The following is a 15890-nucleotide window of genomic DNA, read 5'->3' on the forward strand; positions in this document are numbered from 1 at the left end:
CGACGCCAATCACTTTTCAAAATGAAAATTAAAAAGTTATAAATGAAGAAAAGAAGGCAGAAAATATTCATAATATTCACTACGAAAGCAAAACAATGACAAACACACGAAGCAACAAAAAAAAATTAAAGAATTCTTACATTTTTTGATTTTCTTTTGGAACCGGAAGCCTGGCCGGTTCACACGATTGTCTGTGCTTTTACTCTGAAGGCTCAGCTCCCAACCGGAAGTGGATGTCACAGTTTGCTGCGCGTGAGGTGAGGCACAGTGACGCTCATAAATCGCGGCGGGCGCAGTGAAGAGACTCCCGGAATTAACGGTACAAGGATAAAACAATAAGGTACGGATTTAACCGGCAGAGGGTAAAAGGCACTTCGATTCCACGGCCGTCAGCAGCAGTTAGACCGCCCGGAGGAAGGCAGCGGTCTCCCGCTAATCACCCATCTTCACAGGTCGGTGCTTTCTCGAAGCTCCGTATCTTGGCGTTTTGCGCTAACGTTAAATGGAATTATTCAACCTAAATAAACCTCGGTTTTTGCCACCACGCGTGAAGCCGACGGTAAGATGTTTACTGACACGCATCCAGGGAGACGACGGGAGCTAATCAGCTTTGACCGAAGCGGCAGCTTGATCAATTAAAATCGATTCTGTGCTCATCACAAACCACGTGATCCCCGCAGACCGCTCCATCTGCTGCTGCGTTCACGGACTTCGGATTGTTTCCCCCCAAATTGGCTCCTGATCGTTAAAAAACAGATATATTTGCGAGATATGGTTATATTGTTTGCAGGAAATGTATTAATAATGGTATCTAATCAATCAGTCATAAGATCCAATATGACGTCTCATACACTTTAATATGATTCTCAAAGGACCGTCATGACTTTTGCAATGTATAGTTGGAGACTTAGCTTAGCTTTTCTCTTTTTTATAATCTAGATGCAGGGTCTCTTCGCTCATGGTGACCTCCAGGGTCTCCAGTCCCTCCTGGCCACAGCTTTCGAGGCCTGAATCCAGCAGAAGAGCTCCCCAGGGTGAGAGGAGGCGAGCTGCCTTGTGCGCATGTTGGAGGAGGCGCCCGCGACAATGACTGAAGTAAAAGACATCACGTTACTAATCAGTGTGGTTTCCAGGATGCTAATGCAAAAGCCACCGCCTCCTCTTCAGAGTCCACAGAATAACGGACAGTGTCCCAGCGCACTTTTGCTGTGAGATGTCTGTAATTGCTCGGCTGTTAAATCAGTAGCGCTGCCGTCCAACCCTCATCTTCATCATCTGTGAACAAAGCTGCCAGTCCCGATGTCTGTGCCGACGCTATATTTAGCATCGAGCGTTGCCCTTGAAGAAAACCACAGAGATGAAGGCTCTGCAGACACCACGCACACAAAGTGTGCGAATAAATACACTGCACAGTCTTCTCTCACAACTCCTTCCTGTGGTGCAGACATGTTTAGCAGCCATGTGCATAAAGAGCAACATCGTGCAAATATTTCTAAATATGGAAGGCACAGACGTGTGTTATTATTGGCATTCACATGACTCGAGACAAAACCAGATCAATTTTTCTGTTACGTTTCGCCATCGGTGCCCAGTAGAGGCTCCGCGCAGCATTGTGTCCCAAAAGATCTGCAAAATTCCCCTTTTTCGGATCGAAAATATGCTGAAAATATCGTGAAGTGCCACCTAGTGGTCAGTCCTGATATTAGAGGATGTTTAAAAAGTGTCCTCTGCTCTTCTCGTCCGTTCGTTCATCCATCTGCTTTTGCATTAGCGTCCCTCTCTGTGTCCACATTCTCCTCCCTCCTCCCCTCTCTGCTTTGTGCTGCTGAATTATTTAACATCAGAAAAAAAAGAGAGAGAGCGAGAGAGGATGGGGGGAGAGAGAGAAGGGAGGACGGAGGTGTCGGACGCTGTGTGATGCTGTGAGTCAGCAGGGAGGACAGATGGAGGGAGTGACTCGCTAGATTTAGGATAGCCGAGCAGATACCTCCCAACGTGCGTTTAAGGATTGGGGGGGGAGTGAAGGTCACAGAGGGGGGACAGCAAACGGGACTCATAGCTCACACCTTCTCCGCAGAGAGAGGGCGAGAAAAAGAGGACGCGACGAGCCGCTGTAGTTATGGGGGAGAGCTACGTGTACCAACGCCTCGCCTACAGCAGAGGAGAGGAGGTGGGGGAGGAGGAGGAGGAGGAGGAGGCGAGAGACAGGAGGAGAGGAGATGTCAGAGGAGGAATGGTAAAATGTGAATTTGTGGTCCAACGTAACCTTTTCCTGTGTGTCAGTACAGGCGTGGAAGCGCGTGTGTGCGTGTGTTTGCGAGTTGATGGATGATTTATTGGCATCTTTCGTGAAATTATATATGTTTTTTCCTGTTTGCACACACAACTATACCTGCAGCTTGTGCTTTTACATTGGCTGTCCACTAGGTGGCGGTGTTTTAATAAGAAAGTGATTTTAAGAAAAAACGAGCAGGAGATAATGTGCGTGTGTGCGTGTGTGTGTGTGTGTGTGTGTGTGTGTGTGTGTGTGTGTGTGCAGATGCAGTGTGAAGAGGGCACCGAGTGGCTGCTGGAGCTGCTCACAGACGTGCAGCTGCAGCACTACTTCCTGCGGATACGCGACGAGCTCAACGTCACGCGGCTCTCCCACTTCGACTACGTCAAGAACGAAGACCTGGAGAAGATCGGCATGGGCCGCCCAGGTGACAGCGCCGCGCTCGAGTTCCTCACGGGCTTTGCTTCCTGACGGTGGGCGTAGCTTCTCTGACAGGTGTGATTGTGTCGGCTCAGGTCAGAGGAGACTGTGGGAGGCCATCAAGAGGAGAAGAGCGCTCTATAAACGGAAATCCTGGATGAGCAAGGTGCAGCTTTTACCAAATCAGCCAATGGCAGCAGCACAAGTCCTGTTTTCCACATTTGATTTAACTGGCCGTCATCTTCTCCGTCCCGTAGGTGTTTCCCGTGAAACGGTCTGACGCCGACCCGCAGCAAGCCCTCCCACAGGGGGCGACGGCGAGCGCGGTGGCAGCCAGCAGCGAGTCGGGCGCCTCGCTAACCTGCCTGATTAAAGAGTCTGAGCTGCAGCTGTTCGAGCGTTTGGGAGATGGAACGTTTGGGGTCGTCCGGAGAGGAGAGTGGACGTCACCGAGTGGTAGCGTGGTGAGTCTGGGAATAACGCTGAGCTTGTAGAGCGATGCGGCTTATTTATAGATTTTTGAGACTTCCTCAGTTTGAATGGATAGTTAAGACCAATCGGCCACTAGAGGGCGCTCAAGCAGCGCAAGAGCAAGACACCGCGTTACTGTAACTGCTGTGTTATGGCACTCGTGGTATGGTTATCTCATTTTACTCATTTTATCTTCTTGCTACTGCCTTGTGTAGTAATTAAACATTTAATTTAAACATTAAATCCGCAGCTTATAGTCAGATGCGCTCTATAGTGCTGAATTTACATTTACGTTCCGACAATACAAGCTAATGTTTGCCACAGTGTTTCTGTCACCAGCTATCATCCAGAGGAGCTAAATACTGTACATGCAGCAGTTTACTGACGTCTGCTGCTACTAGCTAACATCTACCACTGCTCGTGGAAACCTTGTATGGCCATCAGAGGTAGCTAACCTGTACTTCAGCCAATCAACATTTGCTAACTTGTGGGCCATGGCTGTAATTACTGGCTAAGACAATTCTGTATTGTCGTAAGTGTGTCAGTTTGATTTGAAATAGAAGCTGCTTTATCGTTGCAGATCACGTTTTCTCCCTGTTTGTCTCACCTCCTCTCCGTCTAGCTAACTGTGGCGGTGAAGTGTCTAAAGGCTAACGTGTTGGACTCGGACGGTCTGGATGATTTCATCCGAGAGGTGAACGCTATGCATTCGCTGAACCACCAGAACCTGATCCGTCTGCACGGCATCGTCCTCACACAGCCGATGAAGATGGTAAAACACCAACACACACACACACAAACACACACGCGCGTGTTGTCCTTCTCCCATAGTCCCATCTAAACTTGTCCTTACTGGATGCAGGTGGTTGAGCTGGCCCCTCTGGGTTCCCTGTTGGACCGTCTGAGGAAGCGTCAGGGTCACATCCTCATCTCCTCGTTGTGTAACTACGCTGTGCAGGTCTGTTTTTCTGTGTGTGTTTTCTTTTTAATCAAACAGGAGGTAAAAAAGCAGATTTCTGAGGCTTAGCGCTCGTACAGGTGGCGTGTGGGATGGCCTACCTGGAGCAGAAGCGCTTCCTTCACAGGGACCTGGCTGCACGCAATGTTTTGCTGTCCACCAACGAGACGGTGAAGATCGGGGACTTCGGCCTGATGAGGGCGCTACCGACACACACGGACCAGTACATCATGGAGGAGGGACACAAAATCCCTTTCCCCTGGTGAGATGGCTGTCGCTTTTAATCGGCACCTCAAACAGTCGTGGTGTTTCTTTACTAACAACTTGTCCTCCAGGTGTGCGCCAGAGTCTCTGAAGTCTCGTACCTTCTCTCACGCCTCCGATACCTGGATGTTCGGGGTCACTCTGTGGGAGATGTTCACCCACGGGCAGGACCCTTGGCTGGGCCTTAATGGGAGCCAGGTCCGGCACGAACAATTCCTCTAGCAGGATCTAAATCACCGGGTTCTTCGGAATGTTCCTCAACTTTGTGTCTTTGCAGATCCTCCACAAGGTGGACGTGGAGGCCGAGCGGCTGTGCAAACCGGAGGACTGTCCTCAGGACATCTACAACGTCATGCTGCAGTGCTGGAGTCCCAAACCCGAAGACCGGCCGACGTTCATCGCCCTCAAGGACTTCCTGCTGGAGGTAGCACGGGGGAGCCACGGCGATCACACTCATATTTCGTTCAAATCTAAAGGGGCCAAATTGGGTTCATCAGACAGATTAATTGGATTCTAGCAGAGGAAATAAGTAAAAACAAATTTATCAGCATTAGCAGTTTTCTCCTGTTTGTCTTTATAACCCAGCTAATGACAGTAATAACTCACTACCTGTGTGTGTGTGTCTGTGTGTGTGTGTGTGTCCTGCAGACGATGCCCACAGACATGAGAGCCCTGCAGGACTTCGAGGAGGAAGACAAGCTGCAGATTAAGATGAACGATGTCATCACCATCATCGAGGGCAGGTCAGTGGGGGACGCTAAATAATTCCGCTCTGTTTCTGTTGCTGGTGAGCGGCTGCATCACCCGTGATTCTGGGATTCTGGGTAATTACTGTAATTACTGTCCTGTTGCAGCTTATTACAGTCGTATAAAGGCGACCTGTGATTGGCTTAATGAGCCACGTAAGATAATGTGACGCGATTCACAGGCTGTTGAATCCCGAGTGTGCCAGAAGACTTCAGGAAAACGTGTTATTTAAGTGATTCGAACGTGTTCTTTCAGGGCGGAACATTACTGGTGGCGGGGTCAGAACAGGGGGACGCTGCGAGTCGGGCAGTTTCCTCGTCACGTGGTGACGTCCGTGGCCGGTCTGTCCGCGCAGGACATCAGCAGACCGCTCAAACACTCCTTCATCCACACTGGACACGGAGACACAGACCCTCACCGGAGCTGGGGACACGCAGATCACATCGACAGGTTAATTTGGGAAATGGCCGGATTTATTTCAAGTTTCTTCTGTCGCTGTAGCTCACCTCAGCAATTGTTCCACCCGTGGCCGCTGGGGGGCAGCACAGCATCATTTATAGCTGCTGCCATCTGGATAATTGAATAATCAAGTTAAATGAAGAATGCTGGTGAATAAGTTCAGTGTTCAGCTCGGATTCAGCCCCATTCCTGAACGCTTCAAATGTATAATCATGCAATGAAATTACATTTCTCCCTATTTTCACTTTATCTTCTCTTATTGAGCCCCAGGTGACATGACTTTTCCCAAACTTCCAACTTGCTCCGTTCAGTCTGTATTTAGGGAATCCCATGGACCCCCCCGATGTGCTTGGAATGGATTCAGGCATCGCCAGGCCGACCAAACTCCCCAACCGAGCCAAGAGTAAAGTTGGAATTTCTTTATTTTTCTTCTGTATCTCGCTAAAACGTAAATGGTCCGTAAATCCTAAATGTAAACCTCTCGTTATCAGAACAAGCGCCGCCTCGCCCTCCGCTCCCTGCCGTCCTGCTGAAGAGTGAGTCTTCCTCTTCTTCTGTGGTGTCTAAAAACATGGAGCTTTGCCCACATCTGTGTGTCTTTCCTGGCGCGTCAGAGCCCTTCTACGACTCTGTGATGGACGACTACGACGATGACGATGACGCGGGCACATCTTCGGGGATGAAGCGGCTGGGAGTGTCCCTGGGGCTGAAGCTCAGGCCGTGGGAGGGCTTCGGCGTGCGCTCGGCAAAGAGCGAGGTGTCGCTTATCGACTTCACCGACGACAGCTTTAGTTCAAACACGCCGTCGCCGCTCAGCGAGTCCCAGCAGGCAGACCAGGACACCCTGAAGGTACAGTGCAAACGCATAGTCCAATATTTCCACCCAGTCATCTAAATTTGCCATCTGGACGGTCCTGTCAGGATATGCCATCAATCCTGGACTGGCCCCTCCCACAGCCAGCGTACGATGAAGTCAGCGCAGAGCTCGAGGACCAGTCGGAGGACCTGGAGGTGCGCTCTATTTACAGGGCTCTGACAGAGGCAGAGGAAAGCGTGTCCACAGCTGGCGCCATCACAGCGTGTCGAAACGAATCGCAATCAGCCGACCTCTTCCAGGAACTCCAGCGTGAGGTGGGGAATTATGCCCGCGGCTTCCATCTTCAGTGTCTCTAAAGTGGCCTGGTTGGAAACCACCTTTAAACTGTTGTAGTGTTGAATATAAATGCATCCAAGCAAATTAAATATTGCCTCCACTGTCCAATATTTGGTTTAGGTGATGGTGAAGCTGCAGGTTCCCATGGCAACAGGCCGCTCCCTCCCTTCCTCTCCTCTCCCCATGACTCTGATTCCTCTGGAACCCCATCGACAGATCTACCTGCCTCCACCGTCACCTTCCTCCACCTCCTCTGTCAACGCCTGCTTTGAGGAGAGGCCGGTGCTGCCCCCTCGTAGCCCCGCCCCCCCGCTGCGCCCCTCCAAAAACAGCCTCTCCAGCCGGAGCACCAGCTTCCAGGCTCGCTCCAGCTCAGGCCTCCTGGGTGAGCAGGAAGACACGCCTCCTCAGATCCCACCCAGGGACCACACCTTCTCTCAGCCCGGCTCCCGCTCCTCTTCCCCACTGCCTCTGGTGCCCCAGCCCTCCTCCTCCCCCATAGCCCTGCCCCCGCCTCCGGCCACCGTCTCCCCACGGCGCGTGTATGGACTCCTCGGTCCTCTGGTGTGTCCAGCCTCATCCTGCCCTCCTCGGGTCTCATCGCAGTCCCTACAAGTCACAGCTCACACCTCCTCCTACTCGTCCAGCTCGTTATTAGAGCCCCTCCCCTACCGCGAGGGGCGTGGCCGCTTCTCTCTGATCGACAGCCCTCAGAACTCCACTCCCCAACCTCTGCCTGATCGCCCGCCATTGCTGGAAAGGTGAGCTACTGACGCCTAAGTTCTCACGTTCTCATGCCGACCAGTCACTGTCGCCTGGGTTTTTTCCATCAGGTATGGAGCAGCTAATATGGCAGCGGTTAAACCCATAATGCAGCAGCCTAGCGGAGCCAAACCAAACTCCTCCTACAACAACAACAACGGGTGCTCCGCCGCTCCCAGCATGCAACAGGAGCTGAATATCGCACAGGTACAGCAGGCGGTTTGTGTCCCATCCTGATTTTATTCAGCTCATTTCGTGCCCGCCGACAGATTCTGAAGGCAACGGCAGAAAAGTCGACTTTGCATAAAAACAGATCGGCTCTTTTAGGTCCTCCATTCATCATGTTCACGTTTGATTGACAGGTCCAAAGAGCAGTGCACGGGGTCACGCTGGAGGAGTGTCGGGCGGCTCTGCAGACCCACAGCTGGAGCGTTCCTCAGGCTGTAAATCATTTGAAGGTATCTGCACCGCTGCATGCATTAACCTTGAAGAGCGCAGCGAGCCTCGGTGCACGCCAACACGTGCACAAGGTCAAGACTGTCGCTTTGATCTTCCAAGTGCAGCGGACGTTTCTGCTTTTGTCCTGCAGGAATCGCAGATTCATTAAGAAATTGGTGGTTTTAAACGCGTGAAAGTGATTCGGCTTCCTTTCTCTCAGGTGGAACAGCTGTTTAGTTTGGGTCTGAGGTCACGAAGCGAGTGTGAGGAACTGCTGCAGCGCTGCAACTGGAACCTGGAGGAGTCCAGTACGGTCGTACTGGACAGTGCGGGATCCCACGGCACCGTGGCAGCACAATTAAACAGGTGAAGTTTGAGGAGAGGGGAGGAAATGTGAGAGGAAAAGGAGAGAGGAATAGAGAGCAGAGGGAAAAAATGACAGGAGATGCGAGGAGAGGATCATTTTGAGCATCTGCAGCCTCGGCCTCTCAGTGCAGTAGGTGTCCATCAGAGGGCCTGATAGTTTTAGTGGTTTTGAATTAAATTTGGCCGGGGCGCCCGACAGAACCTTGTTTTAAAATCGACAGTTCCGATTCAGCCCTCTCGACATATTTACAGTGATAACAAAACAACCTTTGACAAGTGACAACAGCTCTTTAATGTGCCCTCACAGGAAGTGAAGGAGTCCCTCACAGGAAGTGACAGCAGCAAGACACTGAACCCTGATCAGACGTGACTCATCGTTCTGGGGCTCCAGACACAACGAGGCGCTGTGATGAACTTGTGCTGCTACATGTGTCGTCCAGGCAGATGCTCGTTACCACTGAATAAGTCACAACATTTACTTGAATGGCCGCTGTATTTATTTTTAAAAGCATGTCCACGTGTCAGCTGGCGGGCTTCTTTTTCGAGGTGTCGGACGTTTTACGCTCGCTTTCGTCAGAATCAGGGACGCCGATGTCGTCGTTCAAATGAAAATGATGTATCATCATTCCGCACTTTAGCGTGTCGTCATTAACTGCTGGTCAGAGGATAAAATATGTACGTTTTTATGCATTGTCTGTGTTTTGTTTTTATTTTTTTTCCCCGGCATCTTCTTACTGTCAAAGCAATAGGAGTGAGAATCAACCACGGGATCTATACAGGGTGTTGCTGTCGTTATCAACTAATCATGAATGTTCTGTGGAATTAACTGCTGCATGATAATCAAACAGCTGTTGGAGCTCAGCGTGAGTGTGCATGTGCGCGCGCGTGTATCGATCAGAAGTGTGGTGGCAGGTTGTGAAGCTGGGATTTGCTCGATCATGCAGCACCTCTGCAGGTCAGTTCTAAACCTGGACGGGTGTGTTTGAAACATGTGAGGAGATCAGAGGGAGATTGTGGGTGGGGGGGGCGAAAATTCGGAGTTTAGGTCCCAAATGTGGGGGAAAATCTCCGGAATAAGTCAGATTAAAGGCAGAGAGAGACTGAATCCTGCACTTGTGGTACGGAAACTAAAGAAGTGTGTGTGTGTGTGTGTGTGTGTGTGTGTGTGTGTGTGTGTGTGTGTGTGTGTGTGAGAGACATAATTCTGTAATTCAAGAACATCCTATTAATGGTTTTATAATAAATTTAAACCCATTTGACTGCTGGTTTTCTTTCATAACCGCAAATAACCAACAAGTCTCGCCAGATTATAGCAGCCTCTCATTTCATTTTTACCGTTGCCACGGTAACTAACAACTTAATCCGATGGGCTCCATGGAAAGAGTCCCTCCGTCGTGTCCAGTTGAACTGTGCTTCCAGTCGCCAAACGTCCACCCGAGCCACAGACTCGTGCACGTCCGCAAACGCTGCCTCTAATGGAAGGCTTGTGTCTCACGTCCTCTGATCACGTCCCCCCCCCCCCCCCCCCCCCCCCCGCGATTCTGCAGATCGATAGCACTAAACTTAAACCCAGCCTTCCCCTACTTATCTGACCACGTCTCAATGGGAAACCTGTATTGACCTGCCATGACCACGTGCCCCCTCCCCCATCTTTACCTTGCACGCACACACGCACACACACACACACACACACACACACACACACACACACACACACACACACGCTGAAAGATTGATCGCCAGCGCGGTGCATTGTGGTCCTCTTGCTCAGTGTGATCCCCGGACAGTGCGGTTCGGCAGCGGTCCTCCCCGGACTCTCACTGTGCACTTATCCGTTACAGCATTAAGCACTCTGTCACCTTCACCGATGACGCAACACACACACAAACACACGCACACACACACGCACGCACACACACACACTTTGCTGTGAAAGGCCTTTGGCTGATTTTCCTGCTATAGGTCGTATCATACCTAAAATATATCAGCTCCATAATACTCAGGTTCCTTAGCTCCATAATACTCAGGTTCCTTTGCTCCATAATACTCAGGATCCTTTGCTCCATAATACTCAGGTTCCTTAGCTCCATAATACTCAGGTTCCTTAGCTCCCTGTACTCATATACGATGCAGTTATCGGGAGCAGCTGCTGCTGTTCCGCATGGAAGAGCCGTCACACGGCCGCCGAGTCATGTTTGTCAGTTTTAGAGCTGCATTAATTGGAAAATTGACTAAAAGCTCTCTCTGTTTGCAAGAGGAGTCATTTCCAGAAACGAGTCCTTTCGTGTTTGATTCTCAATCTCCTGCCAGACCTTGAGCGGTACAAAGGAAGTCCACCGTTATTCCGAACGTTGACGGTGCACCTGTGGGGATGCGGGGTGCGTAATTTCCTCCTCGTGTCAAAGGAAAGCCCATCTTCTCCGCTGATGAGATCGCTGTGTGGGATTTGATGGACGACATATTGAAATGTTGGCTCCTTATCAGGATTCCAGGGTCCATGATTGTTCCCCAACAGTTGCCCATTAACTGGATCCCAGGAGACTAAATTGGGAGGGGCTGGAATAATAATAATAGATTTTTAATAGAAAATATTCTGGGACACATGGAGTAGAGATAAGAAACAGAGTGCAGATTATTCTATCACAGTGAGACGCACAGATCGGCGATGCGTCTGTCAGGTAACCACATGACCCATCAGCACCGAGTCTCAAACTTAAGAACATTTCCTCATGTGATGGTTTAGGGTTGGAATTTAACATTTCCAAGTATTTAAATGAAGGAAATGATCAATGAGAATAAATAAACTGCTCTTCAGGCTGTCATGGGCGGAGTCTGACAACTCAAGTGGGCGGGGCCTGGTGGTGGGTGTGGTCTGTCCAAAGACCCTCCTACACCTGTGTGATAGATCCGTCTCAAAACACCAACTGTTTGCACCCCAGACAGTAAATTTGTCAAGTCTCAGAGCTTTACGCATCACTTCCTTTGGACTCTTGAATGTTTTGATTCTTTCCACCCATCTGGCTTCTATCAGCGAAATGTTGTGTCCATCGCATTGATTCCAGTTGGTCCACCATTACGCTCGAATCTCATGGTTCGGGGGCACAAAACAGGGCCTATGACCGTGAGATTCCAGGTTTGGGCCGTTGCTCAGAGGTCCGACGGCTGGGGCCGAGAGCGCCGGGGGTGTTTTTGTGCTCCCGCCAAAACCAAGCAAACGCCAACTGGCAGCCACGCCTGACTTGGCTCTCTAATGAGTGGACTTGAGGGGCCGACGTCTGAAAGACAACGAGGTGCCGAGTCACCGAGGCCTCAGAGGGTCGCCAGTGAATGATGGAAGAGACGGAGGCTTCTGCGGCTCCGGTCTCGGGTGGCACGAATTCCGGGCGTTGAATATGCTAGGTGAATAATTTATGGACCAGTGAACGGGACAACTGGCTCGATATTTATCCGGAGCTTGCGCACATATCTGGGATGGTTTGAGAATTTATTCAACACTAACACAGCGATGGTCATTGATTGTGTCCTTTCCCTGTAAACATCAACGTTACCTGGAATCGGTTAATTTGGGATCACTCGATTGTCTAATAATTTGCTCTATTTCTTTAAGAAAAGGCACCAGAAGACACCAACCGGGTCCGACACAGCTGACTCTGAAGGTTAACCATGAAGCCTGGACACAGGTGAAAGATCCTCAGTCATTTCTTCATGCTTCTCTCAAATTCGGGTTATTTCCCGTCACATTTTTGTGGCTTCCGTTGCTTCCCTACAGCGATTAAGCTGTATGTATTACGAAAATCTTTGACACTGGTTCTTGAAATACAAAAAGAATCGAAAGGAAATTTTGCTCCACTCAGACCAAACAACGAATCCCAAGGTTATCATCTTTCCTGGGCGGGAACTCCGAGTTCCTCTAATCGGAGAGCTTCTAAATCAGGTTTCAGCGGATTGATCTCTGGATGACAGAGGTATAATGATGCGTGCGGAGAGTGCAAATTAGAAAATCCATGAAAAGAAATGATGATTGGAGCCTGTTCTGCAGACGCTCTCACACTTACAGCACTTTTCACGGCCCTGCGTAGCGGAATGGGCCAGCGAAACACAAATAACATTTTATCGTAGATGGTGCTTTTGTTGAGACGCAGGTGTTTTAGTCAAAGACTCTGTCGATACACGACGGAGACGGCAGAACCACAATTACAGCGATTGACGTCAACACGCCGCGCGGAGCATTGAGGAGCTTTTCAAGGCCACGATGGCTTTTTGTTGGACCACACGAAGACTCTGACTGTGAACATCTCCTCCTCCTCCTCGTCCTCCTCCTCGTCCTCCTCTTCATCAAAGCATGCCAAGGCGTTCAAAGGTGAAATGCCATGAACACGTGACGCGCGAAAGTGATAGAAAAGGCGACGCGTCCGCTCGCCAAAGTGTTTCAGAAAACCCATTCAGCCGAGGATTCACAGCAGCCTGAATGAGGCTCAGCCAGAGCAGCTGAAGACGGAGCACTTCCATCAGCATGTGCTCACAAAGTTTTTGTCAAGGTGTTTGGACAAGATCTCCATATCAGCAACGCTCACGATGAGGAGGCAGGAAGTCAAACTCATGTTGACGTTTGGAGCTCAACGCGAGGAACTCTGACGCAGCTTTTCACCCCTAATTAAATTTAATTGCCTGTTTCGGTGGTGCTGATGGTGTTGGCAACTCTGTGAGGTTGAAACTCTCATGTTCGCGTGACTTTTCCACAGTTTAGCGTGCTGGACGCGTCGTTCCGTCTTTGAAAAGACGTCAGCGTGCCCAGCAAGTTCGTGTAGATGGAGGGGAGAGGTCAAAGGTCAGCTGGAAGCGTCGGTGCTGGACGTGGGTAATGATGTGGACAAATAGATACTGATGCCGTTCCCGTCTCGGCCAGAGGACAGAGGGACAGCGAGAAAGGACTGCAGACGCGTCCGCCCTTCATCTGCGCTTCATCTCCATTTCGCTCGTCTCTTTTAAGGAAAACTTACCCAGTCAAAGAAAATAGCCGTGTGATGGAAGACAGGGGTTCATTTCCTGCTCTCCCTGGTCCTGTTTACTTTGCTCTTATCATTTTATTGGCCTGCCAGCAAGAACTTCATCCACATGGAAAATCAAAAGCATTCCCCCTTTGATGGCTTTGATGAAAGGTGTCTTTGGTCGTCCTCGGCTTGATTCTGGGTTGGCTTGATAAGGTTCCGCAGGATCGGCACCGTAAGCGGGCGCCTACTGAACGCCGTGGTTCTTTTTCCCATTAGAGAGCTAAATGTCATGTCTCTTTCATGTGAAAATAAACATGAGATCTTTAGCGTCGGCCCGCAGCGTATCGGATCAAATGATGGCTAATTGCACCATGAAGGTTTTTGACGAACAAAATCCAGCCATGAGGCTCGTGGAAACACTTTCCAACGGCCAGAAGCTGATTTCGCTCCATTTTTGAGAAAACACTCATCACTCAGGGTTTCATTCACTGCTGAGCCTACTTGTGGTCACCTGACCCCCATGGGATTTAGCATTGTTAGCACTGGAAATGCTAATGAATCCGCTCTCTGTTGTGGCCTCGGTGGTGACGTCATGGCCTTCCCCTCCCAGCTCAAACACACTTCAACACCTGGAGGCAGGAAGTATTTTTAATTCCCCCGCACTTCAACTCGTGTCACTGGGCTGACATTTTTTAAGAGGACGCCTCGCCCGAAGCCACCGCATCGCGATGAGCAGATGGAGGGAACATCTGCGGCAGAGCGTCGATCCCATCCGGGTCTCGTCCGCACGCACGTTCGGTCCAGCTTGATTTGAAGGGAGGTGAAGCCTCGGCGAGTCCCGGAGATGCCAATCAAACCCGGATGACCCTGTGAGGAAAAGCAAGATGCCGCCTCCGCTGAAGACCCGCTGCCGCCGCCTCCCCCTCCTGAGACCTTGACTTCCAAGTCAGAACCAGAACCCTCATCTCCCGAAGGTTTGACATTGAGTTAATGTTTGATAAGTGATTCAGGAGATCCGGTTAAATGAATTTCCACGTCCGCGCTTGACCTCGAGATGCCAGCCGCGATCTGTCCGCGCCCGCCGCCTTCCAGCCTCATCTCCATGCGTCGTCCCGTTTCTGCGATTTTAGGGCAACTTTGGGAGATAAACGCCGGCTCAGTCGAGGCCAAGCTGACGTCTCAAATCCTAAAAACTCTGCTGTATTCACACAAGTTCAAGCGCGGAAAATGCGATCGATTCTCTGTCAATCAAAGAGCCACAAATCTGATCGATGGCCACGTCGTCTAATCAGGTGGGAAAAGTGGCGTCTGCAGGGCGTCACGGTGACAATGTGACTTTATTTAAATCAGTTTCAGAGAGAAAAGGGTTGAATTGAGTTGAGGAAGCTAACAGTAAAGCAAGCAACGTTGACTTTATTCCTGCAGCAACGATTGCAGCTATTTAAATGATACATTTATATGAAAAGGTGCAATTTTAATGGGCGTAAAGTTTGACATGACCTTCGAAAATGTAAATTAAGAATGACTTATTTCAATCATATAGACATGCAAAGGCTTTAAGAACACTTTTAAACCCCACACCTCAGTAAATGAACTCATTTCTTTTGATAAATCTTTCATTTGTCAGGGGAGGCGCGGACTTTGAAAGGTAAAATCAAAGTGGAATAAAGCGGCTCAGTGAATCTGGGCATAATCTGCATTTAAAGCCTGATTTCTCTCATTACATCACAGAAACCACATTACTTTTGCTCGGGTTTATTAGTCATAACGTCTTTCTGAAGGTTTCCTGCCGCATTCACACATGAGGCTAATGTGGAGTTAGCACCTCGGACTCCAGCAGGGTTACTGTGCACGTGTGAAAGGGCGGGAATCTGTGTGGCACCACCTCGCGTTCCTATCTAAAGTTGTTTTTCTTCCCTCTTTTGCTTCCTTGAACTTATTGACGAGTTTTCTGCAGATTAGTTTTCACGGCCATAGATGGCAAGTCCGGTTACCGTGGTAATGAACCACATGTGGCCCTGTTTCTGTTCGAGCTGTCAAAAAGTGCATCATCTCAGTAACCTAACAAGACAAGCGACGTACATCCGAAGCACCGGCGCTAACGTTCATTCCCACTCACTTTAGCATGGATCAGGAGTTACAGGATGGACAGAATAAAATGTCCCGGAAGGAACGGCCACACAAAGGAACTCACAAACGGAGGAAAGAAAACATGGCGAACCCCTCTAGCAGCCCATTAATGACCAGGATGTACAGCACTGAGGGGGGGGCTGACGCACGTCCTTCCCTACGCTGCCACCACCAGCAAGAACGATTTTAATTCAGATTTTCTGGCAGAAGAACATCAGGTTCATGTGCACCGGGATATGCACGCGCTTCCTGAAGGGGCGGGGTCTTCTCACCGCCAACGAGCTAACACGACGATGCTAATCCGCCGTCATTGAAACACAAACGCGGCTTCACAGGGACGTTGCGGTGCCACGGACGGCGCAGTTGATGCTGCTTTCGGCTCTGTAAATAATCAGATCACAGTGGATGTGGATTTTCTCCCACGGAGCACGCTGGCGCCGCCGCATCGTCGTCCAT

The 15890-nt window shown here is 50.1% G+C and overlaps 1 protein-coding gene across 1 annotated transcript; it reads left to right on the top strand.

Moving 5' to 3' along the window:
* The first annotated feature begins 231 nt into the window (after window positions 1-231).
* tnk2a (tyrosine kinase, non-receptor, 2a) lies at window positions 232-9572 on the top strand. The gene is made up of 22 exons (XM_057012933.1): window positions 232-452; window positions 940-1095; window positions 2078-2236; window positions 2540-2702; window positions 2791-2861; window positions 2953-3159; window positions 3789-3938; window positions 4029-4124; window positions 4205-4386; window positions 4460-4586; window positions 4666-4812; window positions 5037-5131; window positions 5391-5585; window positions 5906-5997; window positions 6086-6130; window positions 6209-6444; window positions 6516-6725; window positions 6868-7508; window positions 7581-7716; window positions 7872-7967; window positions 8168-8313; window positions 8621-9572. The coding sequence occupies exons 2-22, from the start codon at window positions 1063-1065 to the stop codon at window positions 8625-8627; spliced, it is 3234 nt and encodes a 1077-aa protein (XP_056868913.1). The 5' UTR covers window positions 232-452; window positions 940-1062; the 3' UTR covers window positions 8628-9572.
* The last annotated feature ends 6318 nt before the right edge of the window (window positions 9573-15890 follow it).

The sequence above is a fragment of the Takifugu flavidus genome, chromosome 17 (genome assembly GCF_003711565.1).
Source record: "Takifugu flavidus isolate HTHZ2018 chromosome 17, ASM371156v2, whole genome shotgun sequence".
Classification (NCBI taxonomy): domain Eukaryota; kingdom Metazoa; phylum Chordata; class Actinopteri; order Tetraodontiformes; family Tetraodontidae; genus Takifugu; species Takifugu flavidus.